General features: G+C 41.2%; 1 protein-coding gene across 5 annotated transcripts in view; it reads left to right on the top strand.

Moving 5' to 3' along the window:
• TTC39B (tetratricopeptide repeat domain 39B) overlaps positions 1 to 13,790 on the top strand; it is a 134,858-nt gene that overhangs the window by 45,844 nt on the left and 75,224 nt on the right. For 2 of the 5 annotated variants that reach the window (XM_067041476.1, XM_067041479.1), the window contains exon 1: positions 4,549 to 4,834. The exons of 2 other annotated variants lie outside the window; for them this stretch is intronic. In XM_067041476.1, coding sequence (XP_066897577.1) covers positions 4,620 to 4,834 — 215 coding nt within the window. In that variant the 5' untranslated portion in view covers positions 4,549 to 4,619. Of the gene's footprint in view, positions 1 to 4,532; positions 4,835 to 13,790 lie in introns of those variants that run through there. One more of the 5 variants, XM_067041477.1, reaches the window with a different exon arrangement.

Here is a 13,790-nt window from a genome sequence, read left to right on the forward strand (position 1 = left end):
ATTTCGCTAAAAAGCCCAGAGTGAGCAGCATCCCAAGCATCTTTTCCCTGTATTGAATTGCTTTTCTGTGTATTTTCTTTTGTACTGTTAGGTCTTCTTTAATGGTCCACTATTGTATTGGAACCTTCCACAATAAGTAGTTTTTTTATATAAGCTTATGGGGGGGGCGTGTATGCACACTTTAAGTTAAGGTATGTATATTCTATGAATGCTTCCTTTCACTCTAAGGAGGAGTGACAGGATTTCCTAGCTCAAAGGAAAGCTTCTTAGTGACCCTTTGGTCCAATTGTCTCATTTGACCAAGGAGGCCCAAGGGAGGTGGAAGCCTTGATGTTGTTGGTGGCAAAATGAATGGAAAATGACCCATAAACCCTTATGGACAGGGCCTTAGTCATTGTGGTTCCCTTTTCTGCAGGCTCAGGAGCATCTCTGACCATCACTCAACCCCAGGTAGCAACACCCAAGTTGTGCCTGCAAGTCAGAGAAGCCCTGCTCCCAGTACTGACTTCCTTACCTCCTCCAAGAGTGGCCTTCTGGGCATGACCACTACTCTGTCTGGGACTACCTTAACAGTTGTAATGGGAAATAGGTCCAATTCTTGCCTATTTAATCACTCACTTGGATATTTCACAAATACCTTAATTGAAAAAAATTTTTTAAAAATTTATTTTGGCTGCACTGGGTTTTAGTTGTGGCATGCGAGATCTTTGTTGCGGCATGTATGCGAGATCTAGTTCCCCGACCAGGGATCGAATCCAGGCCGCTGCATTGGGAGCGTGGAGTCTTACCCACTGGATCACCAGGGAAGTCCCTGCCCCCAAATGCCTTCAATTTCTGTGTTTCAAAGTGAACTCTTGGTGGCCGCCTCCCTCATCCCTCTGAAACCTTTTCCTCTCCCAGGCTTCTCCATCTTTGTAAATGTCTCCACCCACTTGCTCAAGCCAGATGCCTGGTGGATATCTTTGATTCCTTCCCTTTTCTTTAACTTCCCTACTACCAAGTCTGATGATTTCTACCTCCAACATTTATTTCCCATCTGTTTACTTCTCTCTCTCTCCTCTCTATTACATTAGCTGGAGGTACTGTCAGGTTTTGCCTGGATTACTTAAAGAGCCCCCAATGTGTTTTCGTGCTTCCTTTGTTCTCTGTTCTTCCACCCTCCCAACTGCATCCTACTCGTTCTCCACACAACAGCCGAAGTTACCTTATTTTAAAATTTTAATATGAAAAATTTCAAACATATATAAAAAGTAAAGAGGATAGTAAACTGAGCTCTTGTATACTCACCACTTACTTTCAACAGCTGTTAACTCAAGGCCTATCTTTTTTCGTCTATAATACACCCCAAGGTTATTTGGAATCATATCCTAGACAATAAACTTTATTTCTACCTCTAAATATTTCAGTATGTGCTTGCTGAAAACAAAGACCCGCTCTTATATGTTCAGATAACAAGGTCAGGAAATTGCATTGAAACCCAACTATTATCTAATCTATAAGCCTTTTATGGCATCATTGTATCAGTATTTTAGTATGCATATAAAATATAGGTCTCTTTTTAAAAACATCACAAGGCTGTTGTCACACCTAAAAAAATTAACAACATTCATCATGTATCCTGTCAGTGTTCAGATTTCCCAGTTGTCTCATAATTTATTAACAGCAGGTCTGTTTGATTCAGGACAGAGTGATCCTTTTAGAAATTCAGTTGGATGATGTCACTGTCTTGCTTAAAACCTGTGCATGAGTTTGCATGTCTCTGAGGATGAAGGCTCCAGTCTACCTCAGCCCGCAAGGCTTGAGGTCAAGGTCAGGTCCCCACATACTGCTTCCACTCACCCTCATTCTCTGCCCTCAGCCAGAAGCCTCTTCCAGGGTTTTGACTTAGCTAGACCTCTGCTGCCCTAGATTTGTGCATCTGGCCTCTCTGACCAGAGCAACTTCCTTCCATTCCTCCCAGAGCTTCTTCCTTGGTCATCCTCAGCTCTCAGGTGCTGTGTCCTCCCACTTTGCTTAATGACTCCACCTGAATAGGTTACTCCTTCCTCATTCCTCTATCTTGGCATCCTGTTTGTTCCTCTCACAGCATTTCTCATTTTGTAGTTATTTTTTACTTGTTTTTTGACCGCCTGTTCCTTTGGACTCTTGAAGTTCCAGGAGGATGGGACTGTTCTCTTCTGCTCACCGTGGTGCACCCTGTACCCAAGCACGATGCTTGGCATATAGTAGATGCTCAGTATGTACTTGTCGAATTAATACATTTGTTGAATTAATGTACTAATCAGAAACGATAGATGAATATTCAAAGTAAACTGCAAGGATTTGCAGTGTATTAAAAAAAAAATCCAGCCACCATTTACTGAGAACTTAGCAAGTATAGGGCACAATGATATTGCTGTGATTGTTCAAAGGGAGAGTGAGTTAAAGGATCTTTTGGGATGTGGTTTTTTTCTTCTTCTTTTTAATGATGACAGTGGGTTGTGTTAATCAACCCGTACATACATAATTAGGTAACGTCCAATTGTTTGGGCGTACTAAGCACTGTGCAGATTGTCAGTGACTCCTTTGCCGTTACTCAACTCTGGGCTGACTCACTTTCCATCTGAAGTTTATGTAAATGAGCTGTCATACTCTTAGGGGTTGTAGTGAGCTTCACTACCTTTTGTTAACTTTCTACCATTTTTTATCTGCCTTGTTTTCTGATATGTTTATCCATCCGGATAAAAATAGCAACCTGAAATGAGTAATAAAACACCACAAAAGCAGATACTTGGGAGCTTTGCCTTTTGAAATGTGTCAAACTTCTCCATTGCCTGTATTTTGAAAATTAATCAGTATCTCTGGTTCTCCCCCTCTCCCCTTCTTCCTATCTTTCCCCTTTGTGTCGTCATGCTTGGAGAACATTGTAGCTAGAACTCCTCAGAGACGAAGTGATGTTTGCATTAGGTACATTATTTATAAATAATGTATAGTTCAGTATCATGTATCATACACATTTAATAGTCTGAAGACTTAGTCACTAACAAATTTAAAGGACTCTGATAACACTGAAGAAGTATTTGGGGATTTATACGTGATTTTTATTTTTGTGTAATTTCTGTGTTATTTATTTTATGTTTATTGTCCAGAGTGAAAGTATTCAAGCCAGCAAGGAGTATTTTTTTAATTACTTGGGAGCAGAATGATCTCAAAATGTATTAAAGCTCCACGGAGCTCTGGTAAAGTAGCATGTTTAAAGGTATAGGCATAGTTTTGGTCTCCTCTGTAGGCAATGCAATTATAAGCTTTTAATTTCCATTTATTTTATCAGCAAAGAAAGTTTTCTGTGAGGGCACCTTGACTTTGTTTTTATGCGAACTTCAAAGCCAGCAGCATAGTGTTTTCAAATCACTCTGGTTCCATGGTCACATCACCTTGTGCCTTTTGTGTCAAATATCCTGCTGCTTCCCTCTTAGAAGGATACTTGTGATTGCATTTAGGGCTGAAACCAAATAATCTAGGATAATCTTCCCATTTTAAGATTATTAACTTAATTACACTTGCAAGCCTCTTTTCTCATATAAGGTAACATTCATAGGTTCCAGGGGTTGAGACTTGGATATCTTTGGGGCCCATTAGTTAGCCTAATCACAGGCAAAAATAACATGCATGGTGGATATATACACAGTTTTAATTTCCTTCTTTGTTGTTCTCTGTAAGGACTTTATTATTTTAAAATCAGGAGATATCAGAGTACATTACCTGATACTTTTTTTTTTTGGCTTTTCCCATTGCGGAACACAGGCTCCGGACGCATAGGCTCAGCTGCCATGGTTCACGGGCCCAGCCGCTCCGTGGCATGTGGGATCTTCCCGGACCAGGGCACGAACCCGTGTCCCCTGCATTGGCAGGTGGACTCTCAACCACTGCGCCACCAGGGAAGCCCTACCTGATACTTTTATAATCAGATTAAATTGTGAGCCACCTCACAGAAACAGTCCATTTCTAATATGTGTAAGAGCCCTTAAGGCAAGACAAGAAAGTTGTCAAGTCACTGACCATCTCTAAGCCTACTTTATGTTTTTGAGTTTCATCAAAATCAATTCAAATATTCTTTATCTAATATTAATTTTAAATTGCAGTTTCCATCTACAATGGAATGATGTTATGTGTGTATATTTCATTCACTTCACTAATTTAACTTTTGTGCCTTTACCCCATTTGACCGAAATCTTCACAGAACTTGACTTTCCCTTATTTAGTGTTTTTTAAAAGTCAGTAAGATATAAAATCCAATTCTAACTTGGGAGCATCAGACTGCTCTTACGTTTTCCTTAAAACAAAAGAGGTAATTCATTTTATTCCTCATTTAACCCTCTTTGATAGTGGTGAATCCCTGGATTAGGTGAAAAATCATTAAAAGGCCCTGTGGATTTTATAAATCCAGGCTATTTGTATTTTTCTTGCTTGCTTCCCTAGGATAATCAAACAGTGATGGATTAGAATTAGGCTGCAGCAGAGATTGGGAAAAAAAAAAAAAATCTCCCAGCATCCCTTCCTGCAGGAGCATCAGCTTGGGCAGTGAGTGTAGCTGCCACTTTAACTGACATGTCTTAAATTCTGCCCTGGGAAGCTCTGGGATGCTGTCAGCTGCCCGACAACTTCTTTTCTTAAGCTCAGTAATTGAGAGTCTCACCGGAGACCAAGAAATAAAACAGAAATTGAGGATTTTTTTGCCTTTTAAATTGAAGATTGTCTCTTCTTTTCATTGGCTTTTAAAAAATCTGGTAGGAGAGAGGGCATCTTCACGGTGGGGCTATATTAATTCCTTCAAAGTTACAGCTGCTCTAAACCTGTGAGTATGTTGCATTTATTTAGCTGTTCCTGGGGGTATGATTGCAGCATTCTTTTTGGATCTGTGAGGATTTAATTTAAGGAAAGCTATGCTGATTAAAAAAATTGGAGTGAAATTTCACTGGAGACCTGCAGTTTTTGTTAATTGACATTGTCTTCATTAAAGCCTTCATGTCAAGCCTGTCAGGGCTTCCCCCCCACCCCACCCCCCGTATCTTTTTTTCTTAAGTTCCTGAGAGTGAGTGCTGAAATTGGAGAAAATAGTGAATCTTGCTGAGACGGATTCAGTCTTCCCGGGATGCTATGGCTGGTTTACTGCTGCTGCAAGGTGTGCATGGGGCTGCAGAACAATGGAAGGATGATGACGGCTCACTTTGTATTCACTGTGTTTGTCTTATGTCCTTTGTTGGCGTCGTTATGGCGTTTTGTTTTGTTAGGGTGATTAAAACCTTAAAAATTAAGTACCGTGGCATGCTGGCAGAATAGCGTCAGTAGTCATAGACTTCAACACTGTCTGTGCTGTGTCGGGTTCAGCCAGTCTCTTTGTAGCAGATCACAGTAAATGGGAGTTACCAAAGAGTGACCTTTGCATGACCACCCTTTTCTAATTGTGCATTTGAGTCGGTGCCATTTTTTTTTCTGGTGACGCAGACCCTTTAGTCTAAACATCTGTCCTTAGTCATTGTGTCCCCTTTGGAATACACTGGAGGCTAGAACTGTATCCTGGCTGAATTTTTATTGAATCAATTTTGAACCTTTTGTGAAGAGAGAGGTTAAATTTTGGTTCCCTTGATAACCCCTATATGTTCTTGATTGGTCTTTGTTACATGAAAGTCTTATTATTTTAGTGATCTGATTCAGATCATTTGGTTACTGATCATCCTTTATCTTAAAATCACATTAGCTAAAGCAATGTCTAAAAGTTAAGTTCAGAGATCAGTAATCAAAATACTTTTAAATACCAACTGTTAACAATCGTCTTTGTAGATGCAGAATATATTATGTGAGTTTTTTGGGGTGCTAGTATTTTGATTGATTTCCTGCAGCATAAAAAATAAATCAAGGATTTTAAAAAAGAAACGCTTTACCACCCAGAGATCAAACATCTGCTGTTTTTATTTTTAAACATTTCGTCATTCCTAAATGCAGCAATTTTGAATTCAATGAGGAAAGAGTCCTAAAAATAGGAAATTCTGCCTTACCTAGACTGGGAAAGAACTTATATTCATTCATTCCTTTCATTCATTCTTTAACAAACGTTTACATTTGTCTCAAAGCTCTTGCCAGGCTTTGGGGACATGATGCTGAACAAGGTATTATATCTGCCCTTGTGGAGCAGATACTATTAGCAGGTGAGGGGAACATTCAGAAAGTAATTATTTCATTATATGTGTTGTAATTTTTCAACTGTATAAGTATTGGTACTTTGCAGCCAAATATTTATATTAAAGACATACAAATACTTGCAAGTAATTCTGCCCCAGATCTTCTGGAGCCACAGATCCTTGGTATGCTTGACCTGGAAAGAGATTTTGAAAATAATTGAATTAGTTCAACAAGCATGTGATAGGCACTATATTAAGTGCTGGTTTTTAGATCAGTAAATAAGGAATAAGCCCTGCTTTGGAGGAGGTCACAGGGAGGGAAATTGGTTATGTTAGTATATTCTAGTATGTTATTCAGTAAATACTGAGTGTGTGCTGTAACGTTGGGCACTGCCATAGGCACTGTGCTGGGCACTGGGGGTGGGGTGGAGAGGAAGACAGAGATACCCTGCCCTCTGGAAGCTCTTAGGGGCCGTGGCAGAGAAATGATAGGATGCCATTAGAATACACATGAGGGGGAGGGGGCCTCAGTACCATTTACTGATCATTTGCGGTGGGCCAGCCATTAATTGGTATTCTCTGTGTGCATCAATCTTCCCTTCAATCCTATAAACTAGTTACTATCTCTGCCGTAACAAGCAAGTAAATGGAGATGCAGGGAGGTTAAGTAATTTGCTGAAGGTCACACAGGAAGTGAGTGGAGGAATTAGAACTCGATCCCAGATGTGACTTGACTTCACATCTCTTCCCCTCCCAGTGGTCCCCAAACCTGGCTGCTTATTAGAGTTATCTGAGCTCTGGAGGGAGAACTGTGTTTATTACAGGCGTCCCTGAGGACTATGGGCAGTGAGATTTAGGGACCATTCTTAGACTACCCCGTCAATTTACAGATGAGGGAGAGCGAAGATAGAGATCATACAGTAGTTAAAATGGGGCCAGTAGCTAGATTTCCTAGTCACCATTCACTCCATTGCAGTGTCTGGAAAGATATATACTAAGAAATCAAAACCAGAATCAAGAGCAAACAACAGACCCAAACCAACCAACCAAATTAACAAAATAAAACAAAATAAAACAAAAACAAGACAGTGGCAATAAGAACCTGAACCTGTAAAGTGTTTGTCTGGTCTTGGCTCTGAAGAAGAACCCCTGGTAGCCCAGACAGCCCTGATTCAGAGGTCTCCCTTTGCTGCCAGATGGTTACTACTTGAGAGTGAACTAGTTAGGACTTTTTTTTTTTTTTTTTTTAAAGAAAACAAAGCAGATATCTTGGCCTATTAATATTCATTCAGGCACTTCAGTTTATTCAAGAAACTGTTATTGGGATGTAATGGGATAAACTCTGTAGTATGGAGGTCAGGGTTCTGTGGGAGCAAAGATAAGGTATGACCAACCTACACTTGGGTGATGGCAGGAGGTCAGAGAGATGCTGACCTTGTAGGGCTTTCTGGAGGAGGAGATGTATGAATTGAGGCTGATATTGCTAGATACTAGTGGCAATCAGGTGTAGCAGCAGGGTTTATAAGGGCAAAGACCCTGAGATATGAGAGACCATTGTAAGAGAGGAAAACTTTCTCCTCTGTCCTCTTAGGTACATGCTTGGGGCCCTGCAAGTTAAATGGATAAAAGACAGATTAGCAAATGAAGAGAAAAACAAGTTTCATTACATACGTACATACGAAAGTTTGCAAAGAAACGTGCCTCAAGGAGGTGGTTAGAATTTGGGGCTTATTTACCATCTAAACAAAGAATGATGAAGTGTAGAGAAGAAGCTAAATAAAAGAGTTTGGGGGGCTTCTGGATGAGGGTAAGTTATGGGAAGATGATTAGAAAATGTATGTTAGAGAAGAATTGTTTAGTAAGTTTTTTATGCAGCTAAGAGTCCTCTCAGGTGATAAGAGTTATCTTTGGACTAGTTTTCTTCCTGGTGTGGGAGAGGGAGACATCGTTACAAAAGGAAATTGATACCCTGATTTTAGATAGGAAGGAGGAGAGCAGAGAGCTAATTACCTTCACCTCAAAATAATCTTTACGTGAAAATGATATATTTTGGGGTGACATACTCTGATCCCCTTCACCATGGTCTCTTCAGGGTTTGCCAAGAAGCTTGAGAGGCCTGCAGTTCTAGTGAGGATGGTCTGGTTAGAGAAAGACAGGTACCAAGGGTACCTTGCCAAGAAACTGCGGCAAGGGCCATGATGAGCCACTGAAGTGTCACTAAAGTATGAGTGGTGAAGTCATCTTGCTCCTGGCTCTAAGGCTCTGGCCAGTTATTTATAATTTAGGGCTTAAATAGGCTTTGATGGCTTAGGTAGAGAATTTAACATATTTGTGTGCATATACATACGAATGTACATAGAGATATATGCATGTGTGTATATATATATATATATACACACACACACACAACACATGCATAGAGATATATATTGGTATAGATATATATCAATCATTGTTTTTATGGAAAATATGTTTTGATTTCCAACCCAGTACATCATAAACAAATTTATAAGATTATAACCCACTTGTGACTTTGTATAGTTTTTAATCTCTTTTTTTTTTTTTTTTTTTTTTTGCGGTACACGGGCCTCTCACTGTTGTGGCCTCTCCCGTTGCGGAGCACAGGCTCCAGACGCGCAGGCTCAGCGGCCATGGCTCACGGACCCAGCCGCTCCGCGGCATGTGGGATCTTCCCAGACCGGGGCACGAACCCGTGTCCCCTGCATCGGCAGGCAGACTCTAAACCACTGCGCCACCAGGGAAGCCCCCTAATCTCCCATTTTTTGCATCAAATCTCTCATTTGATTAGCAGAAGTCTCAGAGGCCTGTCATGAGATAAGGGATTTTGAGGCTCTCTGTGGTTTCCTGAACAAAGCAGTGAGGGAGGTTTAGCAGCTTTTTGCTGTGTCATCGTTTTCATATCTTAGTGGAGAAGAAATGGGTTAGATTCTTTTAAAAATGTCTTCTGTGTCAGGTCCGGTACCCACGGAAAGTCTTTGTATCTTAAATAACAACCGTGTTAGTTGATCTCCCCTTTTACAGAGAAGGAAAATGAGGTGGGAAAATGTTAAATCAGTTGTCCAAAGTCATTCAAAGTGCTGACTGTGACTCCATGTTGCTAAAAGTTGACTGATCTGTGCTCCTACAGGCTGTTGTATTGTGTCTCTTAGCCATGGGTTGATTGGGGGAATGTAGGCAGCCCCCTCCCTTTTTAAATAAAGTCGCAGTATCCTCTGCATATGAAAAATGCTTATAGGTTTTTTGACCTCATGCTCAGAGATCTTCCTATCGTTTTGACTTGCTTTCTACTTTTCAACACAAAATTTACACTTAGGTCTTTGGCTCATTTTAGAAAGGGCAGAACTGCATCTATGAACAGATTATACGAACATGAGTTTGACATGAATTTCATGCATAGCTTGTTTTTCTTTTGATAGTTTATCAGTTCACAGGTGTGGAAAGTCTTTTTAAAAAAAATTTATTTATTTATTTTTGGCTGCTGCGAGAGGCTTTCTCTAGTTACCGCAAGCAGGGGCTACTCTTTGGTGCGGTGCGTGGGCTTCTCATTGCAGTGGCTTCTCTTGTTGTGGAGCACGGGCTCTAGGCACACAGGCTCGGTAGTTGTGGCTCACGGGCTCTAGAGCACAGGCTCGGTAGTTGTGGCTCACGGGCTTTGTTGCTCCGTGGCCTGTGGGATCTTCCCAGACCAGGGCTCGAACCTGTGCCCCTTGTATTGACAGGCAGATTCTCAACCACTGTGCTACCAGGGAATAGCTGGTGTGGGAAGTCTTTAGTGATCATTCAAGTGGTATGAATGGATTTCTTTGGTGATCGTTTTAGATTAGTGGGTTATAGAATATCTTATTTCAGGTCATTACAGGTGACTATATTTTAGAAACCAGGGAAGTGTGGGACCCAGACGACTTTCTCTTGTGGTTTGCGGCTGTAGTCATTATCTTCTTAGCTTAGTGGGTGGGGCAAAATTTGAGCCTTGCCATGAGCTAGCAAACTGGGCCTTAATATACAGCATTATGTGCCATCACCCATCTTTAATATTAGCTATTTTTAAGGGCAATATCATCCCTGCATAACAAAACCATTTTATGTGCCCATTTGGTACCACAGACTGAATGTGAATATATACAGTACACCACTATGAAAACAGCCACACATTGAAGAGCTAAAAAAAATTAAACTTTGGCGCTTAATTACCTGAGTATTTGTATGTTTCCCCTTGTGTTTTGCTTGTCTCCTCTAATAGATGTTTGTGGGGGAAGCCGTAATATTTACTGATAGCTGCTTGTTGTGAATGAGGACTCCATGATATTCATGGGTACTTTCCGTGATCTACATAGGTGACATAAAATGCCAAGTATTGATATTGTGTTTGGCACAAGGGTACTAATATATATAGAATAAATACAAATGTCATTAATTCAACCAAAACTTATTGAGCTTCTCTGGGCTAAGAGAGTGCTTGTCCTTAAAAAGCTTGTAAACTACTCACAGCAACTGAAAAGTAGACCATTCATCATACCATGATGAGTTTTAAATTTTGACCATGAAACCCAGAGGAGAGACACATTGTCTAGCCTGGAAAACTTTGGGGTAGCCTTAATTTTTCTTTCCCTCATGGACCATGAGACAAATGAAAGGAAAGCTTGTTTTCACCATTGCTTTTTAGAAATTTCTTATTTTGCTAATCTTTGTTTTAGGTGGTGTTTTAAAAGAAATGATAAACAGTTACCCCCATTCATTGTTATGCTGAAAACCTCCATTTGCTCTTGTTAGCCCTCTTCTGGCTTTTGTGTGTGTGCTGCTTTTGCCCCCATTTTTTTTTTCTTAAATAAATTTATTTATTTATTTATGGCTGCGTTGGGTCTTCGTTGCTGTGCACAGGCTTTCTCTAGTTGTGGTGAATGGGGGCTACTCTTTGCTGCAATGCGTGGGCTTCTCATTGCGGTGGCTTCTCTTGCTGTGGAGCACAGGCTCTAGGCACACAGGCTACAGTAGTTGTGGCACACAGGCTCAGTAGTTGTGGCACACGGGCTTAGTTGCTCCATGTCATGTGGGATCGTCCCGGACCACGGCTTGAACCCATGTCCCCTGCATTGGCAGGTGGATTCTTAACCACTGTGACACCAGGGAAGCCCCCCATTTTTGTTTTTATTGTTGTAAAATACATGTAACATAAACTTTAACCATCATAACCACCACTGCAGTAGTGTTAATAAATACATTCATAATGTGGTGCAACCATCACCACCATTCACCTCCGTAACTGTTTTCATGTTGCAAAACGGAAACTCTACACACGTTGAACAGTAGCCTCCCTGTTTCCTACTCACCCCACCCCCAGCCCCTGGTAGAGGTGAGTGATTGGTCCATAGTTACACTGCTTGCACAGCTAGGGTAGAATCCAGCATCCTGCCTGTGTTGCAGCATGCTTTCTCCTAATTTGCACTACAGTAGGGAACTGAAGAAGGATAATTAAAAGATTAGGTAGAAGTTTTCCACTAGAAATAAGAGAACCTTCCAGTAGGGAAGGGATTTTCTTTTAAATTTAAAAAAATCAGTAAAAAAAAAAAAAAACCCAGCAAAATGAAACAGGTGCTGTGTATATCTCTTGCCAACTAACATTCTATTGTTTTAAATAATAACATGGAGTACAGTTTGCTTTGCCTAAGGAAAGAAGCTGAAAAGATACAGGCTCTGATTTTAGTTTCCAACTCTGTCAGTGATTTGCTGTGGCTCTGGGCAAGAAAAACAGCATCTATTGGGGTACTTTCTTTTTTCTAAAGAGACAATAAGTCCCACCCTCCATTTTCTTAGTGAGTAGGGTCTGGGCATCCTTTCTCATTTATCCAAAAATGAACTTTTATTCTTTTCACCTGTCCTCACTTTGCCCTGAAACTCTCATCTCCCTTGAGGATGGGAAAAAAACCATTAAGTTGTCAATTAAAGATGACATCATCTGTTCAAAATTCAGACAGCCTCTTTCAGAGGGACTCAGATTTTCTTGGGGGAGTAGGAGAGGTAAATGCCCAGGCAAGTAAAAACTTAAACTCTGCATCGGGCTGACATCTCCCTTCTCAAAGGTTCCCCCTCCCTCTCCTCCTTCCCAGATGGCCTCTGGGGGCAGGAGGAAGTGACACAGGGATGGAGCCCTCGTCTGGGTGTTGCACTCTGGTTGACGTCTCATCGGCTATCTTTGCAATGACCTCTGTCCTTGCTGCCTCTGCTCCCGAAGCACCTTTGATGGCTGGACCTGTTGGTGTGCCCATGACCCCAAGGGCTTGGCATTCTCCACTGGTGTTGGCTGGTCCACAGGTGCCGGAGGCCTAGTGGCCACTCCTATTTAATCCCTGTTCTCTGCCCTTTGCTACAGGAGCTGTCTTTTAAAAACATCTTATTTTGCAGTAACTCCATACTTAGAGTAAAGGTATGAGAATAATACAGAGAACTTCTCTATACCCTGAATCCCTTTTTAACATTTTGCCGCATTTGTGTATTATTCTCTGTCTGTATACTCACTATTATGTATTTTTCTGAATCATTTGGGAGTAGGATACAGCTCCAGAGAAGCTGATCTAGAAGGATGAATTGGAACCTTCCAAGTGAACAAGGGAGGGAAGTGTCTGCAGATAGCTCTCGTATTCTTTCTTTTTCTCTGCTTTCCTCTAGCTCTTCTTTCTTCCAAGTTAACTTTCTCCACCTCCTTGAGCTCTTCCTTTTATGGAAAAGCACAAAGAATGTAAAAACCACCCAAGTCCTTCAGATAATATGAAGATTTATAATTTGATCGAGGAAGCCTTTTTTAATAAGTCTTAAGCATGAATTTTTTAGGGGTAGTTTATCTAGTTTATAAATTCACTAGTATCTCACCTAATAGAATAATTATATCCTGTGTTGGTGCTTGCCCTTTGGCCTTTTTCAGCCTTTTAGATCTTCCCTCTAAAGGATAGGACTAGTATGGCACCAAAAAAAAAATGTTGAAATTTCTTTCCTTTGATTCTTTTTTAAAATTTATTTATTTTTAATTTATTTGTTTTTAGCTGCCTTGGGTCTTCGTTGCTGCGCGTGGGCTTTTTCTAGTTGCGGCGAGCGGGGGCTACTCTTCGTTGCGGTGCATGGGCTTCTCATTGCGGTGGCATCTCTTGTTGCGGAGCACGGGCTTTAGGCACACGGGCTCCAGTAGTTGTGGCCCGCAGGCTCAGTAGTTGTGGCTTGCGGGCTCTAGAGTGCAGGCTCAGTAGTTGCGGCACACGGGCTTAGTTGCTCTGTGGCATGTGGGATCTTCTCAGACCAGGGCTCGAACCCGTGTCCCCTGCGTTGGCAGGTGGATTCTTAACCACTGCGCCACCGGGGAAGCCCCTTTCCTTTGATTCTGACAGCATAGCAGGCGAGGGGGTGAAGTTGACAGTAACGTGTTTGGGGAGTGCCTGGTAATTTCTGGGCTGTTCTGTTCTCCCAGCAGTAGGAGTAGCACCTCCCTTTTTCCTCTGATCATTGGCCCTGAGAATGGCTATTTGAAAACATCATCCATGGGACAGAATTTGGTCTGATGAGCAGTTTTCTTTGGTAAGAAAGACAGGTTGGTCATATGGGCAATAATATGAAGCAGTAGGTTTC

Source organism: Kogia breviceps, chromosome 8, assembly GCF_026419965.1.
Source record: "Kogia breviceps isolate mKogBre1 chromosome 8, mKogBre1 haplotype 1, whole genome shotgun sequence".
Classification (NCBI taxonomy): Eukaryota; Metazoa; Chordata; class Mammalia; order Artiodactyla; family Physeteridae; genus Kogia; species Kogia breviceps.